The following is a 20977-nucleotide window of genomic DNA, read 5'->3' on the forward strand; positions in this document are numbered from 1 at the left end:
CAGTTTATAATAGCACTAAGGCACCTTAAAGTGTTTGTGGTATATTACCAATATACCACGGCTAAGTGCTGTATCCAGGCACTCCGCATTGCGTCGTGTTTTAGCCTACTATTTGACAATGATTTTTAGTTATACAGAAATAACAAAACATGCCAAAAAGCTACTGTGTTGTTCAATGTACATGTAACCAGGTCAGAAATCCCGATCTATGGTTCACAATGCTCCCAAGTAGGGGAATAGAGATTGCAAGAAGAGCCCTGTGGCTTCAGGCTATTCCGCGTGGGAGAGTGGCTATGTGTGTGGAAACATTTAATCACAGGTAAGACATTTAACTTGTTAAGTATAATCCGTTTGTAACTCCACTCACTACTTGAAGCTGTATAGTCCATTTCTTTGTGTTGTTGGTTTTGGCTAGCTCAACGTTCTGGTCAGTAGCTAGCTAACACTTACTCACGTGGCTTCTAGCTCCATCATGAAATGGGCAGTGGTGGAAAAAGTACCCTATTCTCATACTTGAGAAAAGGTTAAGATACCTTAATAGAAAATTACTCAAGTAAAATTGAAAGTCACTCAGTAAAATACTGCTTGAGTAAAAGTCTAAAAGTATTTGGTTTTAAATATACTTAAGTATTGTAAGTAAATGTGATTGCTAAAATATACTTAAGTATCAAAAGTAAAAGTATAAATAATTTTGAATTCCTTATATTAAGCAAACCGGCACCATTTTATTTTTTTATTTACAGATAGCCAGGGTTATACTCCAACACTCAGACATAATTTACAAACGAAGCATTTTTTGTTTAGAGAGTCCATCAGATCAGAGGCTCTAAGAGATGGCCAGGGATGTTCTCGTGACAAGTGCGTGAACTGGAGCATTTTCCTGCCCCGCTAAGCATTCAAAATATAACTAGTACTTTTGGTTGTCAAGGAAAATGTTTGGAGTAAAAAGTACATTATTTTATTTAGGAATGTAGTGAAGTAAAAGTAGTCAAAAATATAAATAGTAAAGTAAAGTACAGATACCCCCCCCCCAAAAAAAACGACGTTAGTCAAAAGTTTGGTCACACCTGCTCATTCAATGTTTTTTCTTTATTTTTACTATTTTCTACATTGTAGAATAATAGTGAAGACATTGAAACTATGAAATAACATTTACATTACATTTTAGTCATTTAGCAGACGCTTTTATCCAGAGCGACTTACAGTAGAGTGCATACACATGGAATCATGTAATATCTAAAAAAAAAAAGAAGTGTTAAACAAATCAAAATATATTTTATATTTGAGATTCTTCAAAGTAACCACCCTTTTCCTTGACAGCTTTGCACACTCTTGGCATTCTCTTAACCAGCTTCATGAGGTCATCACCTGGAATACATTTCAAATAACAGGTGTGCGTTGTTAAAAGTTCTTAATGCTTTTGAGCCAATCAGCTGTGTTGTGACAAGGTAGGGGTGGTATACAGAAGATATCCCTATATGGTAAAAGATCAAGTCCATATTATGGCAATAACAGCTCAAATAAGCAAAGAGAAATGACAGTCCATCATTACTTTAAGACATGAAGGTCAGTCAATCTGGAAATTTTAAAGAACTTTAAAAGTTTCTTCAAGTGGAGTTGCAAAAACCATCAAGCGCTATGATGAAACTGGCTCTCATGAGGACCGTCACAAGAAAGGAAGACCCAGAGTTAGCTCTGCTGCAGAGGATAAGTTCATTAGAGTTACCAGCCTCAGATATTGCAGTGTAAATTACACTTATCAGCATCAACTGTTCAGAGGAGACTGCGTGAATCAGGCCTTCATGGTCGAATTGCTGCGAAGAAACCACTATTAAAGGACACCAATAAGAAGAAGAGACTTAATTGGATAAAGAAACACGAGCAATGGACATTAGACCGGTGGAAATCTGTAATTTGGTCTGATGATTCCAAATGTGAGATTTTTGGTTCCAACCGTTGTGTCTTTGTGAGACGCAGAGTAGGTGAATGGATGATCTCCGCACGTGTGGTTACCACCGTGAAGCATGGAGGAGGAGGTGTGATGGTGTGGGGGTGCTTTGCTGGTGACACTGTCTGTGATTTATTTAGATTTCGTGGCACACTTAACCAGCATGGCTACCACAGCATTCTGCAGCCATACGCCATCCCATCTGGTTTGCGCTTAGTGGGACTATAATTTGTTTTTCAACAGGACAATGACCCAAAACACACCTCCAGGCTGTGTAAGGGCTATTTGACCAAGAAGGAGAGTGATGGAGTGTTGCTGTCACGTATTTCCCCGGTACTGCTGTTCATTCCGTTCACCAGATCCGGAGGTCTACGTCACCGGCCTTCTAGGTGTCACTGAACTGGATCATTACTACCAACCCCAGACTGTCTTGTCTCATTACGCACACCTGGTTCCCATTCCCCCTGATTAGTATGTGTATATACAGTTGAAGTCGGACGTTTACATACACCTTAGCCAAATACATTAAAACTCAGTTTTTCCCAATTCCTGACATTTAATCCTAGTAAAGATTCCCTGTTTTAGGTCAGTTAGGATCACCGCTTTATTTTAAGAATGTGAAATGTCAGAATAATAGTAGAGAGAATGATTTATTTCAGCATTTATTTCTTTCATCACATTCCCAGTTGGTCAGAAGTTTACTTACACTCAATTAGTATTTGGTAGCATTGCCTTTAAATTGTTTAACTTGGGTGAAACGTTTCGGGTAGCCTTCCACAAGCTTCCCACAATAATTTGGGTGAATTTTGGCCCATTTCTCCTGACAGAGCTGGTGTAACTGAGTCAGGTTTGTAGGCCTCCTTGCTCACACACGCTTTTTCAGTTCTGTCCACAAATCTTCTATGGGATTGAGGTCAGGGCTTTGTGATGGCCACTCCAATACCTTGACTTTGTTGTCCTTAAGCCATTTTGCCATAACTTTGGAAGTATGCTTGGGGTCATTGTCCATTTGGAAGACCCATTTGCGACCAAGCTTTAACTTCCTGACTGATGTCTTGAGATGAATAAGCGTGTGCGAGCAAGCATTCCTCCTCCTCCAAACACGGCGAGTTGAGTTTATGTCAAAGAGGTCAATTTTGGTCTCATCTGACCACAACACTTTCACCAGTTGTCCTCTGAGTCATTCGGATGTTCATTGGCAGACTTCAGACAGGCCTGTATATGTATTCTTGAGCAGGGGGACCTTGCAGGCGCTGCAGGATTTCAGTCCTTCACGGCGTAGTGTGTTACCAATTGTTTTCTTGGTGACTATGGTCCCAGCTGCCTTGAGATCATTGACAAGATCCTCCCGTGTAGTTCTGGGCTGATTCCTCACCGTTCTCATGATCATTGCAACTCCACGAGGTGAGACCTTGCATGGAGCCCCAGACCGAGGGATATTGACAGTTCTTTTGTGTTTCTTCCATTTGCGAATAATCGCACCAAATGTTGTCACCTTCTCACCAAGCTGCTTGGCGATGGTCTTGTAGCCCATTCCAGCCTTATGTAGGTCTACAATCTTGTCCCTGACATCCTTGGAGAGCTTTTTGATCTTGGCCATGGTGGAGAGTTTGGAATCTGATTGATTGATTGCTTCTGTGGACAGGTGTCTTTTTTACAGGTAACAAGCTGCGGTTAGGAGCACTCCCTTTAAGAGTGTGCTCCTAATCTCAGCTCGTTACCTGTATAAAAGACACCTGGGAGCCAGAAATCTTTCTGATTGAGAGGGGGTCAAATACTTATTCCCCTCATTAAAATGCTAATCAATTTATAACATTTTTGACATGCGTTTTTCTGGATATTATTGTTGTTATTCTGTCTCTCACTGTTCAAATAAACCTACCATTAAAATTATAGACTGATCCTTTCTTTGTCAGTGGGCAAACGTACAAAATCAGCAGGGGATCAAATACTTTTTCCCCCCACTGTATATATATATATTTGTATAATGTTTAGATATAAGCCCATACGTATCATGCCACATGTCCTTTTTGAATCAAACATTTGATCAAATGTCCACTAATAAAAGCTTTTATTACTGTTTTGAGATAGCTTGTGAAACTCTATGATGTTCCAAAAAGGGCAAAGAACACATAATCCCCTTCGTTTAGTCAAAGCTGCTGTGCTGTTTCACTGGTTTTGACTCACAGTTCAACTTGGATGGGCCTTGCAGTTTCAGGACAGTGCACAAAACTAGAGCACTATATAGGTAATGGGGTGCTGTTTGGGACGCAATCAGTGTTTTTGTAGCTTTTTTTATGTGGAGGGGTAGACAAGTTTTACCTCCTGTTTATTGATCCATGTTTTGAGTTGTTCAGCCTATAATGACCAAGGGCTACATGATTGTAATAATAGAAAATAACAAAATAAATGTTTTCTTCCTTACCTTTTTCTCGACCCCCATCCACTCTATTAACATAGGCCGAATTGCATCTGATCTCCTCTAGGCCTACCATCACAGCTGTTACAACCAAGTCTGTGTCTGAAATGGCATCCTATTCTCTGTGTCCTGTAGTGCACTACTTTTGACCAGGGCCACTAGTGGCAGGTAGGCTAGCGGTTCAGAGCATTTGGACAGTAAGGTCTCTGGTTCGAATCCCTGATCTGGCAAGGTGGAAAAATCTGCTGTTCTGCCTTTGAGGAAGGCAGTTGACCCCCAACAACAACTGGTCATCGTCAAATAAGGCAGATAATTAATTACACCCACCTGGTGTCCCAGGTCTAAATCAGTCCCTGATTAGAGGGTTAGAATGAAAAAACTGGCTTTGAGATCCAGAGATGGAATAGTGCCATATTGGACACAATTTCCTTCGTGTGAAAATGCAAAACAAACTTGAGCAAATGTTTGATCCTCACATTGTTGCAGTGTAATATCAATTGTGAGAGTGAAATTGCAAGATTATGTTATAATACTGTTATTGCATCAAATGGTTGTTTGATAGAAAAGAATAGGGTTCTTAGAACACCCTCATCTGTGCATAGTCTTCTGAGTTGGGCCTCTGGGAGCTTAATGCTGACAGTGGATTTACGATGCCTTTGATGATAAAACCTAAAGACCGCATTCCATAGTTAGTGTTTGTATGCTGGGAGGTACCAGGGTGGAGATGGCTAGGGTATGGATAATGATGAGAGGAACCTTGTTTTGGGGGCCAGACCCTGGTTTCCACACAATGAGAACAGTCTTTATAGCAGATATTTGCTGTGAACTATTAATTTCTTTCATATAAATCCTAACCTTGTGACCCATTCCACACAGCTGTTGGTTGTCATGAACATTCAGGAGGATGTACTTTGCTATAAAATGCTGTGGCTCAAATCAGCTCGTTGGGCTCTCAATGAATCATCTTAGGGTGGTTCGTCGACCAGCTTCATTATTGCAATAATTAATCGATGTTATTAATATGTTTTGAATAAAGAAATATCCTGATTGGTGATTGACCTTGTCTCTCCTCATTATTGATTACATTTTCCACCACACAATCTTCAGGTAACTTCCAAAATAATGGAAACACTTGAGTAAATAAGGGATACAAAGTATATTGAAAGCAGGTGCTTCCATACAAGTGTGGTTCCTGAGTTAAATAAGCAATTTTATTTTATTTATTTTACTAGGCAAGTCAGTTAAGAACAAATTCTTATTTTCAATGATGGCCTAGGAACAGTGGGTTAACTGCCTTGTTCAGGGGCAGAACAACAGATTTGTGCCTTTGGCATTTGAACTTGAAACCTTTCAGTTACTTGCCCAACACTCTAACCACTAGGCTACCCTGCCGCCCCGGCAATTAACATCCCATCACGCTTAAGGTCATGTATAAAAATGCTGGGCAGGCCATTATTTTGGCTACCATGGCTATGCCCCATAGCATGACAATGCCTCCATCCACAAGGTAGGACTGGTCACTGAATGGTTTGATGAGCATGAAAACTATGTAAACCATATGCTCAGTCACCACATATCAACCCAATTGAACACTTACGGGAGATTCTGGAGCGGCACCTGAGACAACATTTTCCACCACCATCAACAAAACGTAAAATGATCAAATGTATCGTGAAAGAAAGGTGTTGCATTGGATAGTTTCCAGACACTTGTAGAATCTATGCCAAGGTGCATCTGGCTCGTGGTGGCCCAATGCCCTATTAAGGCATTTTATGTTGGTGTTTCCTTTATTTTGGCAGTTATATGTACTATGACTATGCTCGCAGGAAAACTGAAAATATTTTCCAAACATCAGAGTAGTAGAAGTGTAGACACACAAACCTGTTAATCACAATATTTATTGTCGCTTGGACAATACAAAAATAATCACAGTAATAAATGCTAATTGTAATGGAAGCACATTCATTGTGTTCTAGCCATGCCGTGACATTAGTTATTGTGTAATTCTCTTTAAAGGGATAGTTTAACCAAATTACAAAATTACATATGCTTGGCACTTTGCCTGTATGCAGTCTAAGGACAAGGTGAGAGGCGGAAAATGCAGGGATATTGACTTGCATTTGGAGAGCAGTTAATCCAAATTAAAGCATGGATTGCTTTCTTACCTTGTCCACAGACTGCATACAGGGTAAGGAAACCGATATGTAATTTGGGTGACTATCCCTTTAAGTCCCAATGTGTGATTAATACCTATGTATTTACATGGTAGTTACATAGGCAGTTGTAGTGTAATTACAGTGTAAGAAATTATGTGAATCTGGTGAGGTGAATAAATCAGTGAAAGCATACAAAATGTACATCTAGCGATTTTGTAAGAGAATAATCAAAATTTCTACATCACCTAAAGAAATCTACAGCAACGGGTGCTAGCTGTATTTAGACCTGGGTACAAATATTAGTTTTCTTTCAAATACTTTAGCTCTGCTCAATTGAGCTTGCATTGCGCAATGAATCCAATGGAATATTGCTAAAAGTGCAAACTCTGCCCATTTGGTGCTCCAGGCAGGCTCAATCAAACGCTCAAAGATTTAAAATATTAATTGAACCCAGGTTTGGCTGTGTCTCATCATACCATCTATGTTTGCTCAGCCATGAAGTTTGTATTGCTGTAGCATGGTTCATCGGTCTCACAGTCACTTGTGGTTTTGCCCGACCATTGATCAAAAGCCTCCAAGAAGTAACAAACACCAGGAATATCCGGCGGGAAGTTTGGCGGAAGATCCTGTCTGGTCCGGGGAATGAAGACGAACTCTGGACAATCTTTCAGCAATCTGGAAACCCAAAAGGACAAATTAACCATCTTGAATATAAATACAACGTTTTAGTATGTGCTGCAGATAGAAATGGAGGCTACGGGGCTCTCTATTCAATCAACATTGGATCCCGTTTCCTGTGCAAGACCACATAAACAATTTATATTGTACTGTGAGAATGTGTGTATGAATTTATTGTATAACACAGTTACTGTCTGAAACCAAAAAGCAACAACTGGATAGGAAGTTAAACACGTTCTCTTGAAACACACAAACAATGTTGTTTTGCCTTCCTTACAAAAAATATACAGTAACATAATCAACCAGTACACTGTAATTACACTAGTAATAACAATGTATTAACATATTTTTACATCTTTGGTAACTGCATTTTAATAATAAGAGCAACGCAGAAATTTGTAACAATGTTGTTAATGTAGTAATTACAGTGTTATTACACAGGTGCAAGAAGGACTTTTTTGAAAGTGCTACCAAATACCCAGGTAATCTTTTGGACACACATTTCAGAGGCCCTACACCAGGGCTATCTTATTACAGTCCGAGAGAACAACCATAGCCAATCTGGTTTTCATTCTTTCCTTCCAATCAGGGACAGATTTAGACTTGGGAAACCAGGTGGATGAACTTTCTGGCCAATCAAGTGTTTTGTGAAACTGTTTTCAACTGTGCCCCTAAAGAGACAACACTGAACATCCTAGAATGTGTGTAGTAAAGACCTTAGCTTTATTGACTATGACAAATGTTGGGTAGCCAAATCAGGGTTCTAATTCTATGCCCAACAGTGGACGTAGCGTAAGAACAAAGAGTAAATAGTACAGATCCAGGCAAGACCTGTTGACACTATAGGGTTTAATGGTCTATCTTCTGATGAATGCCAGTGCATCTTTCATTATCACGGTGAGTTATAGGTAGCGTGTCATTTGAAGAACACCACACAAAACATAATTTACTGTGTGACTTTTGTGATAAACAGTGTGATCCAAATGAATGAGACATTAAAATAAAGACATTATAAATACATACATGCTAATGACCAACAATACATTATAACCACATCATAATGATACATGTGATCATCAATGCAAAGTGTAAACACAAGACTCTTCAAAACATCATATTTTTTATATAAAACATTAGCTAGTGGCTGAGCATAGGGAGATCTGGCAGTGAAATGAACTATAAAATATTTTGCTAGTGCAGAAGTGTTAAGTCACCTGTGGGTTGTGGGGCTAACGTTGATTCTTCTAGGTACGCTACAGGACTCAAACTTATTTGCCAATGTGACGTTGTTGCCAAACAGACAATAGCGCGGCATCATCACGCCAACAACACCTGCCAGAACTGAGCCAGTGTGCAGGCCAATTCTCATCTGTAAATAAAAAAAGATAACTTGTATTGAGGGAAAAAACTGCAACATGAAATCAAAAGCTTCGTTGATTATATTAAGTTTTCCTTTGAAGTGACAGCTATAAAGTGAAATCAACTAAAATCCAATATAAATGTTTCTGTATTCGAAAAGTAAAGTTCACCAAGGGGATTTCAAAGAACAACAAATTGTGATTGTTCTTCAAAGACTGTCTTGGAAATCAAAATCAAGTCATTGCAACTCCTATCTTTTGGGGAAATCACATTTTGACTAGTAAATATAATTTAAATGTAATTTGATGATAATAATTCAAGAACATTTCCCATGCTATCGGCTGTGATGCTTTATGTGATATAACCTTATCCACGTTCTACTTCTGAATGGATTATTTTGCCAAATTATAACATTGATTTATTGATTGAATTTATATAGCAATTTCCAGATGCTCAAAGCGCTTTCATAGTAGGGAGGAAACTCACCTCATCCACCACCATCAATGTGTGGCACCCACTTTGGTCATGCAAGGCAACCATCAGGTAGCATGGTGTAGAGGTGAGGAGTGATATATGCCAATTAGGAATGATAGGGATGATTAGGTGGCCATGATGGAAATGGGGCCAGGACACCCCTACTCTTATGATAAGTGCCATGAAATTGTAATGACCACAGACTCAAGATATCCGTTTAACGTCCTATCCGAAGGAGTAGGGCAGTCCCATAACTGACAGCAGTTATGTGTGTTCTCTGTGTATTCTAGAGGTAGCGGCTTAGACCGCTTGACCACCCAGACCACAAAGTTGTATTTTAGAAGTTACTTGAATGTGATTTAGGCCTACTTTTTGGAGCATGTTAACCAGAGGGGTATACAAAGCAGGATCTATGCGTTAGCCAGCTACTTTGGAAAATCAACCAGAAATAACTATACATTTTCTAGTTCATTAGAGGAAAGCTAAACTTAGATGTGTTTTTGGTTGTTTAGTATATAAGACAATGCACATTTAAAGCTTATCTTCCTAAAGAGCTGGCTAACTCCTTGATCCTGCTTTGTAGTATACCCCTTGTTTTGTGTTCAATGATGCTAATGCTAAAACTGTAGCAAAGTGAACGAATCCAAATCATGGTTTGGGTCAATAATCTGTGTTCTAGGTATTCATAAGATGTGGTCAACTACCTCTAAGCTTTCAATATAATGTAAAATGTCAAATAATATATATCAAATGACAGGAACAGCTGCAGCTTTCTCATTATAATCTCCAAATTTGAGATGTTGATGAGCCACTGTCAGGTTGTTAGGGAGGTTACTAGCCGGCCTGACATCTGCCCATCCTCTTGACTCTGCAGGTCACACAATACACAGTCTCCCACAACATCTCTGTCTCTGCCCATCAACAACTGGACTCATTCATGCTATATCTCTGGACTTGTGGGTTGGTGTGCATGACCAAAGTGAGTGTGACATGCATATACTGTGACATGTATATAATTCCTGCTTGTTGTTCTTATAGTTGTTATATGCTGCCTTTGTGTATAGCTGTATTGTAATATGTGCAGGTATCATATACGTTCATACAGTCCTTCCCTTGTTAATAACCTTGTTACTCTACTTGTGCTATCACTTATCGCAGGGGTTCCCAACCTGGGGGGGCACCAACGTTTCACTGGGGGTAAAAAATTACTACAATTACTAATAATAATAATAATAGCTAATCATTTCCAATTCACGATTGTTTATACTGATCTAAAATTATGCATAAATCTGCGATGCTTTTGGCAAGAAACAAGCGGTAAAATGCCAGAGGAAGACACAACTTTGATGCCAATGGGAATATATTTTGTTTGTCTCTATGATATTCAGAAGTTGAGCTACAACCTTCTAAAGTCGAGGAGTCAAAGAAATTGGACTTTGCTTGGGAAGTAATCTTATACGATGTGTGACTGTCGCTATCAATTAATCTATTCACTTTCTGAAAAAGAGAACATGTACAATTAAATTGAGGGTTTATATAAATTATCATAATAAAACATTTGGTAGCGGAAGAACATTTGGGTAAATCGAGTCTAAAGTTCCATATCCATTATTATTAGTAGTAGTATTAGTATTATTATTATTATTATTTAGCCTACCTAAAAGATGTAATGAGTTTTGTTAAACTACGTAGAATTGCAGGGAATGAGCTTCAAAACAACAACATTGTCCTAGGTCCGTCAAGTTAAACAAAATAAATTATAAAAGCTGTATTTAATATAGGCTATCTCAATAAACATGAATTAATCAAATGTGAAAAGGGGGGCCCTGGGGAAAAAATGTTGGGAACCCTTATTGCATTGTGTACAGTGTATTCATTACCTCTGTTTCTCCTGTTTCAGAACCATTACCATTCTTCATCCCTATGTACATCTCCGTCTGTGTGTGTGTGAATAAAATTCCTTGTGTGTAACTCTGAGGTTGCCTCATCCCCCTCTTAACGGGGGAGGTGCTAGCGTGTCATAGATCAGCACAAACGGAGAGTCACTCTCTTTCAGATGAACAATATTGACATTCTAGATATAAACAAAAAAACAGCTACCAGGGAACAACTTTGTCTACATCTTGAGTAAATGGTGTAACAGTAGAAAAGCCTGAAAATCAGTTTTGTGTACAAAACTCTCTTGTCCAGGCAACTTCTTGTGCAACTCAGTGCCATTCTGAAAAGGGCTTTCCAATGATGGTTTCACACTGTGAAGAAGGTAAGTCGTAACACTCACCTTGATCGGCTCACCAGTGGGCGTCCTGACCTCATCGGACAGCTCCATCATCTTCAGCGCCATGAGGGCAATCTGCACTGCATGAGTCTCGCTCTCCTTGTGCAAGCCACCGGCCACACAGTACGCATCACCAATAGTCTCCACCTAGATACAGTCGAATAGAATAGTTTAATATCCCATAGACAAACTACATGGCATACAGTTAACTTCCTCACAAGACTTGTATAATATCAGATAGCATAGATCAGAGAGAGGGAACCGTTCAACTTTTTTTTTTTAAAGACGTGCCCCCATTGTCTACAGACCCTCTGATCTTAATTTCTACATTGACTGTACAGAGAGAGAATAGTTGTATAGTTGTATGATGTATGCATAGGACTTTAAGTTGAAGGATTGTTTTTCTAGCCCTCTTAATTCCTTGATTTGTGCGTTAGACCTTTCCAATTCATATACTCCTAATGAAAAGCACAAGTAATGAAAAACACATCAAGTGAGCAAAAACTACTGTACCTATTTTAATTTGTCACACAGTCTTCCCCCACGGGTAGATGTTGACACATTCGAACACAAACACATTAAAACAATCATCAGGGCCAATTTAATCAGTGTGAATTAGAATCAAAATAGTTATTCTGAGAGGTGTTTATGTTTTACTCCTGAGCTGGAGAGCACTCGACAGTGGTGGTGGTTAACAATGTGAGGTAAAAGTTGATGTTCCAAATGGCACTCCATATAGTGAATTGTAGTGCACAATTAAGGGAATAGAGTGCCATTTGGAAAGCAGACAAAATCTATTTTTGGACCGGGAATGGAAACAGGTCCTAAAGAAACCTCTGACTTCCCAGTACTTTACGAATGATCCGTCAGACATGCTGCTCTCCTCTGTTATACTTCAGTGACACACTGATTACATTAGCCAAACTCCCCGCAGATTACAGGACAGTTGGCTGAGAGCAAGCAAGTTTGGCCATGAGACAAGTACAGTCTGTTCTTTAAGAAATATTAAACCTAGATAAAATGGTGGAATTGTGTCATTTTTTATCCAAGACTTGTGTAATCTATGAGAGAACGCAACGAAAATAACTTTTCTACCATGAACTTAAAGTACTTTTGTCCCTAAATCACATAACAGTCTCATCCTGACAAGGTCAAAAACAACCATGGTCTTTCCCCTTTTTGGAGCCTGTGCATCTCTTTTATATTGCAGACTCTTATTTTGGAGTAGACCTTTTTATTATTGATGGACTGTTAAGAATACACAACTATTATTCTCTCTAAATTGCTTTGGTTAAGACATAACTGTTAAGTATTGTCTATTTTAATACATTAACGAATTATTATGCAAAAGAAAGAAATAAACAAGCCTCCACTCTCAAATGATTCATATCAGTTAACACATTCTTATAAAACGCTATCGAAGAGCAACATAAGGCATATCTAACCTTATTACCTCCATGGCTAAATTAATTCAAATAAAGCCGTATTCATGATGGGATGAACATAATATGGAAATGCCAGCAAGGGTCTGCAATCAACAACATAAATTGTTGTTCTAAAAATAATCTGTTGATATAAACATAATATTATATAGAGGGCCTTACCTATTCAATCCAATCCCGTAACGGGTTGTGGAATAAGACTAAAGAAACATTTTGGGCACATTTGGAGTCCATTTTCCCAATAATGTTCATTTTAGCTGTTACACTGTAAGGCACTTTTTGCTGTTCCATTTCAACTGCTGTTTGACTGCTGTTTTACTGAGAAATTATATTATATCCTGGTATTTTCTGGTACTTAATTCCACACAATTGATAACTGCATTGTACCAAATGTTGCGTAGTATTTCAATTAATTCAATCGATCCCCATAAACAAATATATTCTGTGGTTATTATTCTGAATTTAGTTTCACCTTTATCAGTCCAAGTAATTACCAGGCACTTTGTAAAATAAAGCGTAACCACTAAACAATGTTTAGTTCCCTGAGTTTCCTTGAGCCTTGCTGTAACACACACCTTGTATACATCCAGCTCCCCACAGTGGTGGTCAAAGCGTGTGTACAGCTCGTTGAGCATGGTGACCACCTGCATAGGTGTGCAGCGTGAGCACACGGCCGTGAAGCCCACGATGTCAGAGAACAGCATGGTGACATGCTCAAACTCCCTGGCATCCACTGTGTGGCCTTGCCAAAGTTCCTGGGCCACCGTCCCTGGGAAAATGGTGAAAAGCAGATCCACCGTCCTCTTTTTCTCTTCCTCCAGGGCGAGGTGAGCATGCTCCAGGGCCGCCTTGGCCTTGCCTAGGCGCTTCTTCAAGCCATCCTGGGCCTTGGCCTGCTCGCCCACCAGGACTACGTCGCGCAGGGCATTGTGAATAGGGATGTCAGACAGGTAGAGGCCCCGGCCAGTCAGCTCCTCCAGCTTGTCTACGCATGGCGAGCCCAGGAAGAGGATGACATTGGACTCTGAGATGTAGATCATCTGGCCTTTCAGGTCCATGAGCTAGAAGAGAGGAAAACAAGACATGAGATAAATGTCTTTGTCTGGATATTTTGCTTCCACTGGTCCTGGGGCCATTGTCAAGGTCAACGGCATCATGAACTACCAAGTACCAGGACATTTTAGCCAAAAACCTGGTTGCCTCTGCCAGGAGGCTGAAACTTGGCGTCAAGTGGATCTTCCAGCAAGACAATAACCCCTAGCACACATCAAAATACACAAAAAAAAGGTTGATTGACCACAAAATTAAAATGTTGCAATAGCCATCTCAGTCTTTTGCAATGGCCATCTCAGGACATTAACCCCATTGAAAACTTGTGGCATGAATGGAAGAGGGCAGTCCATAAGCGCAGACAAAGGATATCAAGGGTCTAGAAATATTCTATATGGAGGAATGGTCTGAGGTCCCTCCCAATGTGTTCAATCTCATAAAACATGTAAGAAAAAGTCTCAGTAGCCGTTATCCTCGCATGGGGAGGGTGGCGGAGTATGGAAAACAGTGGTGCCAATAATTTGGACCCCTATCTTTTTATTATTAGTTTGTATTACTTGTTAAACAAAATGTATTTCTCTGAGCACTTGTATTAGTATAAAATAATATAATTTGCACTAAAAAATGTGCATACAATATAGCTAAGTATTATTTCTCTCAGATTTTGTGTACAAATTTATTTCCATCCCTGTTAGTGAGCATTTCTCTTTGCCAACATAATCCATCCACTTGACAGGTGTGGGAAGAAGCTGATTACAGCATGATCATCACCTTGTGCTGGGGACAATAAAAGGCCACTCTAAAATATGCAGTTTTATCACACAACAATGCCACATATGTCTCAAGTTTTGAGGGAGTGTGCAATTGGCATGCTGACTGCAGGAATATCCACCAGAGCTGTTGCCAGATCATTTAATGTTAAATTTTTCTACCATAAGCCACCTCCAACGTCGTTTTAGAGAATTTGGCAGTACGTCCAACCGGCCTCACAACCACAGACCTCGTGTAACCACACCAGCCCAGGACCTCCACAACCGGCTTCTTCACCTGCGTGATCATCTGAGACCAGCCACCCAGACAGCTGATGAAACTGTGGGTTTGCACAACTGAAGAATTTCTGCACAAACTTTCAGAAACAGTGGCAGGGATACTGATTTGCATGCTCATCTTTTTTTTATCCCCAATTTCATAATATCCATTTTGTAGTTACATCGCTGCAACTCCCGTACGGACTCAGGAGAGGCGAAGGTCGAGAGCCGTGTGTCCTCCGAAACACAACCCCGCCAAGCCACACTGCTTCTTGACCCAATGCACATGTAACCCGGAAGCCAGCCACACCAATGTGTCGGAGAAAACACTGTACTGGCGACCGTGTCAGTGTACATGCGCCCGGCACGCCACAGGAGTCGCTAGAGCGCAATGGGACAAGTACATCCGGCCGGCCAAACCCTCCCTAACCCAAATGACGTTGGGCCAATTGTGCATCGCCTCATGGTTCTCACGGTCACGGCCGGTTGTGACACAGCCTGGTATCGAACCAGGATCTGTAGTAACGCAGCTAGCACTGCGATGCAGTGCCTTAGATTGCTGCGCCACTTGGGAGGCCTGTCCTCACCAGGTCTTGACCTGACTGCTGTTTGGCGTCGTAACCAACTTCAGTGGGCAAATGCTCACCTTCGATGGATACATCCCGGTTTCAACTGTACCGGGGCAGATGGCAGACAATGTGTATGGCGTTATGTGGACGAGCGGTTTGCTGATGTCAACGTTGTGAACAGAGTGCCCTATGGTGGTGGTGGGGTTATGGTATGGGCAGGCATATGCTACAGACAACGAACACAATTGCATTTTATCGATGGCTGTTTGAATGTACAGAGATACTGTGATGAGATCCTGAGGCCCATTGTCCTGCCATTCATCCACCACCATCACCTCATGTTTCAGCATGATAATGCACAGCCCCATGTCGCAAGAATCTGTACACAATTCCTGGAAGCTGAAAATGTCCCAGTTCTTCCATAGCCTGCATACTCAGACATGTCACCCATTTAGCATATTTGGGATGCTCTGGGTCGACATGTACAACAGGGTGTTACAGTTCCCGGTAATATTCTGCAGCTTCGCACAGCCATTGAAGAGGAGTGGGACAACATTCCACAGGCCACAATCAACAGCCTGATCAACGCTATGTGAAGGAGATGTGTTGCGCTGCATGAGGCAAATGGTCACACCTAATGAATTTATTTCAATTGACTGATTTTCTTATATGAACTCTAACTTCCCAAGCTGTCCCTCATACCATCACGGTCACCTAATCATCCCTAGCTTACAATTGGCTCATTCATCCCCCGTAACTATTCCCCAGGTCATTGCTGTAAATGAGAATGTGTTCTCAGTCAACTTACCTGGTAAAATAATGGTAAAAAAAAATGATAAACTCAGTAAAATCTTTGAAATTATTGCATGTTGCGATTATTTTTTTGTTCAGTATATTTACTTTATACAATTTTGCTCATCTTTGTCCAGGGTGCCAGTCATTTTGGACATGACTGTAAGTATTGTCTTTAGTTGTTCAGGCTCTGGACACTACTACAAGGTACACAAAGAAAACAGATCTGATTAAATCATCTGTCATTGAATGGCATATAATTGCCCAAATTACTAATCAAGGGTGAGTTTGCCAAAAGCATTGTAGCTAATGTAACTAGATAGCGCGAAGTGAACAAAATTCTCCAATTGAAGTACTTCGTAGTTCTATGATTGGTCTGACTCACTGAGAGAAATAAAGTGTCACAATAACTATGAAGCTTTCAGGGAAACTCACCCGGTGAATAGTTCACTTTGTATATGTTTTGACCTGACCTGACTTTCTTTTTACTGCCCTAAATAGTTGACCATAAATAGAGGTTGTAAGATGATTATATCAGCATCCTCATGAGAGATTTTGATGGGTGAACTGATTTGACATATTGCCTTCAATTAAACCTGGTCTCAGAGCATTTTGTATTATTCTGTATGTAAATCGAAGATGATTTAATATTATATATTACGTTTTGTATGGTATGTATTCATTTCTGGATGTCCATCACCCATTTTGTATGATATGTTACGAATTACAATTCATGTTATGTTACGAATTTGTAACTGTACAATATGTTACAAATTTGCAAAATGTACAATATGTTACAAATTTTTAAAACGTATGATATGTTACGAATTCCAGCGAGCTGGCTAACATTAACTAGGCTAGGGGTTAGGGGTTAAGGTTAGAGTTAAGTTTAGAAGTTAGGTTAAATGGTTAAGATTAGGGTTAGCTAAAAGGATTATGGTTAGCGAAATGGTTAGCTAAAAGGGTTAAGGTTAGGGTTAAGGGAGGTGTTATCTAACATTCTAAGTAGTTGCAAAGTAGCTAAAAGTAGTAATTAGTTGAAAAGTTGCTAATTAGCTAACGTTGTCTGTAATGAGATACGAACTTGCAACCTTTGGGTTGCTAGACGTTCGCTTTATATTCCTGCCCATCCACCCTGACAACCACCCTACTTTTGTTTTTTGCCTTAAGTAACCATCTGTCTTATGTAACCATATCATACTAATTTAAGTGTCCCGGATTTACATTTACATCTAGTCTATGAGACCCGGCTGTCCAATTCCATCCTGGGCTTATGTTGTTCTCTACCTCAGGGGGAGCATTCCGCTAATTAGCACATAATAATTAACAATGCGGCATTTTGCCTTTCTGAAGGGCTATTTCTAACATCAAATCTGCATTTAGACAACCTTAGATTCCTTGTGAGTCATTCGTCTCAACTCCAAAGGGTCATATCTAGCAGACCTGAGTTCAAATGGTTTTGGAAATCAAAGACTGAGTCTTTGCTTGAGCCCACTTCCTGCGGAATCAACAGAAAGTGGATGTTTCAAGGGATATAGTATTTTCCACCTAACTTTCCACTGAAAAACGATAGTGGGAACTCCGCTCAGGTGTCTTTCTACGGCTGCTACGTTAGGTTAGCTTAAACCTGACTGGACTGCCGAATGGGCGGGTTTGCATCTTTGGGACTATTCCATTGGTTCCATTGAACCAGGCGAGCTCAATGAAGCATCACTCAAGACTTCAAATACTATTTGAACACAGGTCTGATATTCAGTCGAAATAGGGTCATACCCTCCCTGTGCCATCGGCCATGGAGCCACCTTGGTGCTTTATCCGAATGATGAACTGTGTGTTCAGCATAGTCAAAATGCCTTGGAAGGTGCACCTGATCTGGGGCGTGACGATGGCAAAGTGCTCCAGGAAGGCAGTGGGCCGCCTCAGGCCGTCCTTCCGGCTAAGTCTCTTCCGGAGGCCATCCCCGATTTGCAACAGGCCCAGGTCCTGATCCAGAAAGAGGTGGAAGGGGAAGGTGGAGGAGAAGAGCGAGGTGGGCATGGTCCCAACTGACGTGGCCCTCATGGGACTGGGGCTCAGGCTCTTGGCATTCTTCACCACCACCGAGTAGAGCAGGCTGGGCTGCCGGGGCCCAGCCTGAAACTGCAAGGGGCCTATGCTCTCCTTGGTGCCTCCTTGAAGGTCCATCTCCATGTCCATCAACACCTCCACGGTGGTGTCGTAGAGCAGGCGGGCGGCCGCCTTGATGACCCCAGGGAAGAAGAGCTCCGTGGTCTGCCTGGGGTTGAAGTAGTAAACGGTGAGCAGACCCAGATCCTTGTCCAGGCACAGCACCGACGCTTCTTCATTGTTTACATAATCTGTTCTCCTGTCTGGTTCGGCTTGCAGAGTGGCTGGTGCTAGCGGGTTTGGGCTGCAGCTCTGTTTCAACAGGACATTGAAGCTGTTCAGGAAGTCGCTGAGGGCTCCCCCCACTACCCGCAGAATATGGCCGTCCTCGTCGAAGCACGTTTGGAACAGCTCCTCGCCAAGGGAGACTTTCAAAGCGTCCATGTGAATACCTGTTCGTAAAAGGAGGGCAAAACACTTATTCAATGTAATAGAATAGAATAACACTATGTAAATAAAAAATGAAATACAATACTGTATATTAGAATAGAAAATAATACAAACGAATAGAATATAAAAAAATATTTTCCACACAAGGTAAAAAAAATGCTTTTTGTTTCACAGAGGCATGAATATAACAGATGTTAAAAACATCCAAAATGGAATAAAAGCAACTCATGTTCAGTGTTGTTTGAATTCAATCAGCTTTACAATACCTGTTTTTAGAGAATAATTCTTCATGATCTCCATTAAATTCTCTGGTCGATCAAAGCTCCTATCTTGACAGATGTCTGCGTAACACACGGAAGGGCTGTGGACAGAAATTATATTAGTATTGTATTAGTAAGCACTGCACTCCCCATATTAATAAATGGGTCTAGATATCGTATTCCTTGAAATCCCATGCATGTTATGAAAAAAAGTTTCTAACCTACGGTTTGGTTATTTTTCCTATTCCTTGTATTGCCTTCAAAGCCATCTTGCTGATTGACCATATACAGGTCGTGATACATGGTGCATCCATGCATGTAATATAGTCAATAGGTCTTCAACAAGAATAATATCTGAACGCATTCAATTGAACTGAACATTGTCAATTATTATAATCATGACCTTTGACAATAATTAAATATCAGGGCAGCTTAGTAAAAAATCATTAATTTCGCCAACATTTATTGGACGTATTTCTTACCATTTCTTGTCTAACGTATGCTGTTTCATCATTTGCAGAAAGGCAGTATGCAGTCTTTGAAACTGTAAACAACAAGTCGAGAAGTTTATTGACTAGATATTTGTATAAAAAATCTTATAGTTTGGCCCATTGCTATCACATCAACACAACAGCAAACAAATCATTTGGTTCGAGATAAAACCAGCAAAACAGACGTTTTTTTTGTTCCGAACTGTACATGTTCCACGGTGTAAACTGCTCTCTTCTGAGACTACACTCAACAACAGTGCACAAATCAATTCTGATGAATGTTTTGAGAAATTGCTTTATTGTAGTACAATCTCAATTTACCTCCGGACATGCCAATTTGCGGATGCTCTCCCCTAATGAATGAAGATTGACTCTAGTCTTGCTTGTCTTCCTTTGAGGTAGCACCTCCGATACATTTCCATGCACATCCTTGGAAATTGCCAGTACATCCCCGGTATGGTCACTTGTACATTCCTCAAAGTCTCCGGGTTCGTCCATACGACCGATACCGGAGAACGGGCATTCTCCAGAGATTTTCAGGTCTTTCAATTTTGCGCAAAACATTCTTAGTGCTTATCCTCATCTCTTGGTTACATGCAAATGTCTACATTTTGGACACGCAACTCCTGTCTCAGTTGGAAACTCCATTCCCACGTCATGGCATTCGCAAGGGAGCGAGGAGAAAAAAAAGGTATTATTTTATGCGCATCCTCTCTTGTGGACACCTGTCTTTCTCCCTTTCGTATGTTATAAATGATCCGCACCTACGCCAGCAACCACATACAATATTAATCGTAAATAACATGGGCAAAAGATGAGTGAAATACCATTATCACAAACCAATGAAAACCGACAGAAGAGTCGACCTGGCCAATCGATGCGCGAGTAGGTTGGGCTCTTAAAATATATATCAGTATGAAATGCCTTGTAGACTACTCCGCGCGTGCAGTGGACGGTTAAAGAGTTGGATGATGATTTGTGCGCCATACCGTTAGGCACGAATGACTAACTGTGACTTGTCAATGGTATTTTGTTGTGACACCCCGAAATACAGGCTTTTAATTCAGGCTTTTAATTATTTTAGTAAAGGTATTTATCATGACGGGCAGTATTATGTTTTTTGTTTTTACAGGCGTGCGTTTAATCGCATATTCTAGGCCTACACGACGAAATTCCATGTTGATGTCAAGGGGAAAATCGGGTTGGAGATACGATTAACGTTTTGTTCTTCCAGCACATATTTGTAAATCCATTTTAAAAATGATGGTAGTCCTATATACTATTCATTTTACACAATTTTTAACAGAATTCCTATTTCCCATAGCAGGCTAAACATCCATCCCAAAACTGCGTATAGTAGGTTAGACATGACAGATGCATGTTGCATAAGATTTCCCATTACTGGCAAAGTGTAATAACCAACTTCACTAATACTGCCCAGCCATGGTTTACTTAACTCTAATTCTCATTTAATGTGCTT

The 20977-nt window shown here is 40.4% G+C and overlaps 1 protein-coding gene and 1 long non-coding RNA gene across 2 annotated transcripts; one reads left to right on the forward strand and one right to left on the reverse strand.

Annotated features, from left to right (window-relative positions):
- Positions 1 to 72: 72 nt before the first annotated feature.
- On the forward strand, positions 73 to 11168 carry LOC115192059 (uncharacterized). The gene is made up of 3 exons (XR_003877868.1): positions 73 to 319; positions 9909 to 10013; positions 10935 to 11168. It is a non-coding gene; the product is annotated as an uncharacterized LOC115192059 (long non-coding RNA).
- On the reverse strand, positions 6252 to 20446 carry LOC115192056 (guanylate cyclase soluble subunit alpha-1). Its single transcript, XM_029750161.1, has 8 exons — positions 19819 to 20446; positions 19489 to 19550; positions 19013 to 19107; positions 17964 to 18748; positions 13327 to 13812; positions 11313 to 11456; positions 8416 to 8570; positions 6252 to 7198 (listed from the first exon to the last, which is right to left on the reverse strand). Exons 1-8 carry the CDS (start codon positions 20059 to 20061, stop codon positions 7003 to 7005), a joined length of 2166 nt encoding a protein of 721 aa, XP_029606021.1. The 5' UTR covers positions 20062 to 20446; the 3' UTR covers positions 6252 to 7002.
- Positions 20447 to 20977: the final 531 nt, after the last annotated feature.

This window comes from Salmo trutta, chromosome 4 (assembly GCF_901001165.1).
Source record: "Salmo trutta chromosome 4, fSalTru1.1, whole genome shotgun sequence".
Classification (NCBI taxonomy): Eukaryota; Metazoa; Chordata; class Actinopteri; order Salmoniformes; family Salmonidae; genus Salmo; species Salmo trutta.

Excerpts from the sequence above, each read along its gene's own strand:
- LOC115192056 (XM_029750161.1), bottom strand. The coding sequence starts at position 20,061 with ATGTTTTGCGCAAAATTGAAAGACCTGAAAATCTCTGGAGAATGCCCG. Across the intron at positions 19,551-19,818 it reads GCAAATTGGCATGTCCGGAG|TTTCAAAGACTGCATACTGC; the intron begins GTAAATTGAGAT and ends TGTTGTTTACAG. Across the intron at positions 7,199-8,415 it reads GTTAGCCCCACAACCCACAG|ATTGCTGAAAGATTGTCCAG; the intron begins GTGACTTAACAC and ends TTGGGTTTCCAG.